Source organism: Hippopotamus amphibius, chromosome 2 (assembly GCF_030028045.1).
Source record: "Hippopotamus amphibius kiboko isolate mHipAmp2 chromosome 2, mHipAmp2.hap2, whole genome shotgun sequence".
NCBI lineage: Eukaryota > Metazoa > Chordata > Mammalia > Artiodactyla > Hippopotamidae > Hippopotamus > Hippopotamus amphibius.
Window position 1 is genome coordinate 82,287,306 of NC_080187.1, and position 3,949 is coordinate 82,291,254.

The following is a 3,949-nucleotide window of genomic DNA, read 5'->3' on the forward strand; positions in this document are numbered from 1 at the left end:
CTTTCTTTCTCAGAGAATTTTTACTAATTCCCAGAAAATCTTTCAGAAGTATAATACACAGAAATTGCAGGTATCTTCAGCATAACGGCACAAGGAACGTTCACACGCTGGATACACTGTGAACCTAGCACCAAGGTTAAAAATATGTATATTTTGCCCAGGACGCAGCGCGTTTCGTATGTTGTCTTCCAGCCAGTACCTCAGAGCAGCTCTCCTTTGTCCTCCCTGAGGGTGGCCACTGTGTGACTCTGCCAGTCCTGATTATTTCTGACAGGCCCACTTTTATGCCTCTTGTGTATGTTTACTCAGTGAATCCTGAGAATAATCTTATACAGAATACTGTTCCTGTCGGCTTGTTGAAGGGGAGGAAAGTAGGGAGCTTAGTGTTTGTGCTGTTGGTCAAGGTCGCACTGCTGTTAGCAGCAGAGCTGGGATCCGGTGCCGTGAACCCTGGCTCCTTTCACAGAGGTTTTGAAAATCCTAGAACGCTGCTTTCACTTGTGCTCCCTTCCTGTGGCTTCCACGCTAACAGAAAGCTTGAAGCTAGAAACCTGCGCAGAACCAGAGCACCTGTGTGGACGGTCAGTGAGTTGGAGGCCCTGCACGTACTGTGTAAGGGAGTGCCTGGTTCAGTAAAGCAGGACTGGGGAGAAGGTGGGAGGAAGAGTAACAGGTGCCAGGATCAGCCAGTCAACGCCATATGTCCCCCACTTCCCCAGAGGAGATGATTCCTTGCCACAGATATTTACATCGACAACTCTTTGCTGATTGTGTGTATAAATGGGTTACACCTATGACATCCAGACTAATCATTCTCCATAATTTCCAGGACTTCCCTCAATTCCATGGAATTCCAACTTTTGACAAGCATTTGCTGAAAGTGGTGGGACTGTTCCAGAGGACAAAATGCACAAATACTAGTCTGAAATAGATTTATATACAAAAACTGAGAATTTAGCTTTCAGGATTCAAAGAACTCAGGAAGCTTTCTGTCATAAGAATTTAATAAGTTTAAAAATGCAAATTTAATGAAATGGAAAGGGGAATAGTTTCTAAATTTTAATTAAATGCAAGTATATTTATATGAGACGATAAAAATGATACATGAATGAATAAATAAATAAACAGAATAAATAAATAGCAGGGTAGTCACCTCTTAGGGACTGATGCCCCTGAAGCTGAATAATTTTAACATATGCTTGCTTATTACTACTGACAAAGTATTAGCTGAATGAGTTCACTGAATTCTGTGATTAAAATAGAAATAAGAGTCTTCTAAAATGACCAGAGACATTGTGCATGGGTGATAGTGCATCTCAGTCAGTGAGAATCATTTCAAGGTGACCCCAGGTCTCCACCCATAATTCTTATCCTTTCTTGCAAGCTGGTTGCTGAAGAGAAGGATCTCATGATTTCCACTCTAACAATTTCCCAGGCACAGTCACTGTATTCCTTCTCTTTCAGGTAGAGGTGGATTCCCTCGAAGTACCTCTTCACGGACAATATAGGGCCCACCATCCCCAGGGCAGATTCTTCCTCTCCCATCATCTGCCCCAAGCAGGCGTCCAGGTCCTCCAGCTGCTGATGGAGTCCAGTGCGGAGTCTGTCCAGGAGGGTGGTGTTCCAGGCAGCAGAGGAGCGCTCTGTGTGGAAGAGGTTGAAGATCTGCTGGAGCATCTCGTGCAGGACAGAGGTGGCCTGGGCCTTCTGGAAATGGGTGCCATCCACCATCTCCTGGGGGAAACCGAAGTCATTTCTGTCCTTCAGACAGAAGCGAGGGGAGGTTCTCCTCATTTGGCCCAGAAGCATGAAGTTCTTCCTGGTAACCAGCACGTGCTCCTCAGACAGGTCACAGCCCAGAGATCTGCCAGGCCCGTAGCTGAACACCAGGGCGGCCAGTAGAGAGAGCATGAAGGCCATGGGGCAAACGAGGCTGCTGCTGGCCTGGCTGCGACGGGTGTCTGGGGAACCGTGGGGGTAAGTTCTCTGAGGACATCTTTCTAAGCCAGGCCATTAAATAGGCAACCCAGTAATTTTCATTTTCTAAACATTTCTCTAAATTTTTACTTCCTTTTTTGGTTTTCATTTATGTATTGTCAGTGTGGTCAAAGAAGATGTCATCCATCTCAACTACTGATTTTGCACTTGTCCCAGTAACTTTAAATGTGCCCATCCAAATGGATGTGTAGTAATCAAATGAGGAAGGTTTTTGTCTTAAAGTCAGAAGTGCTATGGGTGTGTAAGTACATTCACTCCCTCTCTCTCACAGCTCTCTCTCTCGCTCTCTCTTTTTCTCTCCCGCTTTCATGCATGCATATTGCTTTTCTGTGTTCCAGGAACAAATTTTTAGCCCTGACCATAGACTCCGTTTTTACTGGCTTACTTTAAATAGGAAGGCAGGCCCCCTCAGCCCTATGGTTTCTGTGTTTGTTTAGGGATTTACCAGACCACCTCTGGCAGTCAAGCTCTTTGAAGCCAAAGAGGGGTTTTATTTACTGTCTGGTTCACAGCACAGGCTGATGATGATAAGTGGGTGAGCTTTTCAGTGTTTCCCTTCCTTCACATTCATACAGGTCCATGTGGTTTTGCTTCAGGGGACCACGAGCTCAGCACTGTTACAGACATGGTCCTTTCTTTCCACCATTTTCTTACTGGAGACCTGTAGTCCTCCCCAGGCTGGGCCAGTACCCCTACCTGGGATCCTGGTTCTTTTCAGAATATGGGTGTGGAGATTCTACTTCCAAGATAATTGTATTTTCCCAGCAGCACCTCACTCACAAGGGATAGATCACGTCTAGTCACAGCCTCTCCTCTAGAGTGACAGAGTCCCCTTCCTAACCTCCTGGACTCCCTCCCTGAGGGCAGGGTCACGCCATCCCAAGGACTGTGAAATCTCTTTTCTGTGGAGGGGCTTGTTCCTTTGTTTGCAAAATAATTCATCCTCCCGGACCCTCCCCCTTGCCCCTGGAGTGTTTGTATGAAGGAGCCTGGTCCTCAGTGGTGACCTCCTCCCCTCCTGACACATGTCCCCAGGTATCAAAGGTGTCAACACCCTCAGATACTGGCAGCAGAAGTGTTTTCTCTAAGGAAGTGGAGTTACCCCATTCTAACTATTTCACCGTGAGTAGACAAATAATTTTTGTTTTACCAAATACCAATTTCATTATTCAACTCCTTTTTTTTTTTTTTTGCCACCGAGGTGCCCCGGCGCTGCTCGCCCGCCTGCAGCGCCTCCAGCACCATGCGCAGCACCGGGGGGTGGCGGCGGGGCGCCCGGACACTGCCCCGGTCCAGGCCTGGCTTTTCAGACCCAGATGAGCTGGACGACCCCAGTGTGGAGGTCAAGGAGGCTGAGGAGGCCGAGGAGGTCGAGGAGGTGTCACTGGAGGCGATGCTCCCAGGAGCCATCTCGCGGGCCGACACAGGTGGCCCCTCCGCAGGCGTGTCAACTCCTTTACTTAAACTAGTGAACACTTGTTATGCATGAAGTTTCTGAGCTGGGAGCAGAAAATTAGAAACTTATATCACAGAAACCAGTGAGCTTTAGTTGTTCATTCAGTTGATGCCACTGGGCTTCTCTATTCCTCTGTCTGTGTCTCTGTCTGAGAATGCAGGGCAGTGAGGCCCAGGCGATTATGTCAGGGAAAAATCGCCTTCTTTCCCCTGCTTATGTGCAATTCTACATTTACAGTTTTTATAAATTTTATTCACTTTGTGACTTACTGGGCATTTTGTCTTGCTGCTCCTGCACTACTTCTAATTCATGATGATTAAGAACAATAAAGGGAAGTGAAGAAAGCCAAAGGACCTGCAGTCTCCAGCATTTTCAATATTTAAATGTTTTCTTTCTCATTGCAACTTGCTTAGAAAGTAAAATCCCACAATAATTCTGTGGGTGAAAAGAAGACAAATGTATGTGTGAATGTCATGAATGTGAAAGAAGGGAAGT

The 3,949-nt window shown here is 46.5% G+C and overlaps 1 protein-coding gene across 1 annotated transcript; it reads right to left on the bottom strand.

Annotated features, from left to right (window-relative positions):
• Positions 1–1,335: 1,335 nt before the first annotated feature.
• Positions 1,336–1,935, bottom strand: LOC130845212 (interferon omega-1-like). Its single transcript, XM_057722108.1, has one exon. The coding sequence runs from the start codon at positions 1,918–1,920 to the stop codon at positions 1,336–1,338; it is 585 nt and encodes a 194-aa protein (XP_057578091.1). The 5' UTR covers positions 1,921–1,935.
• Between the last annotated feature and the right edge of the window lie 2,014 nt (positions 1,936–3,949).

Bases quoted from the DNA above. Each gene is read 5' to 3' on its own strand.
- LOC130845212 (XM_057722108.1), bottom strand. From the start codon at position 1,920: ATGGCCTTCATGCTCTCTCTACTGGCCGCCCTGGTGTTCAGCTACGGG.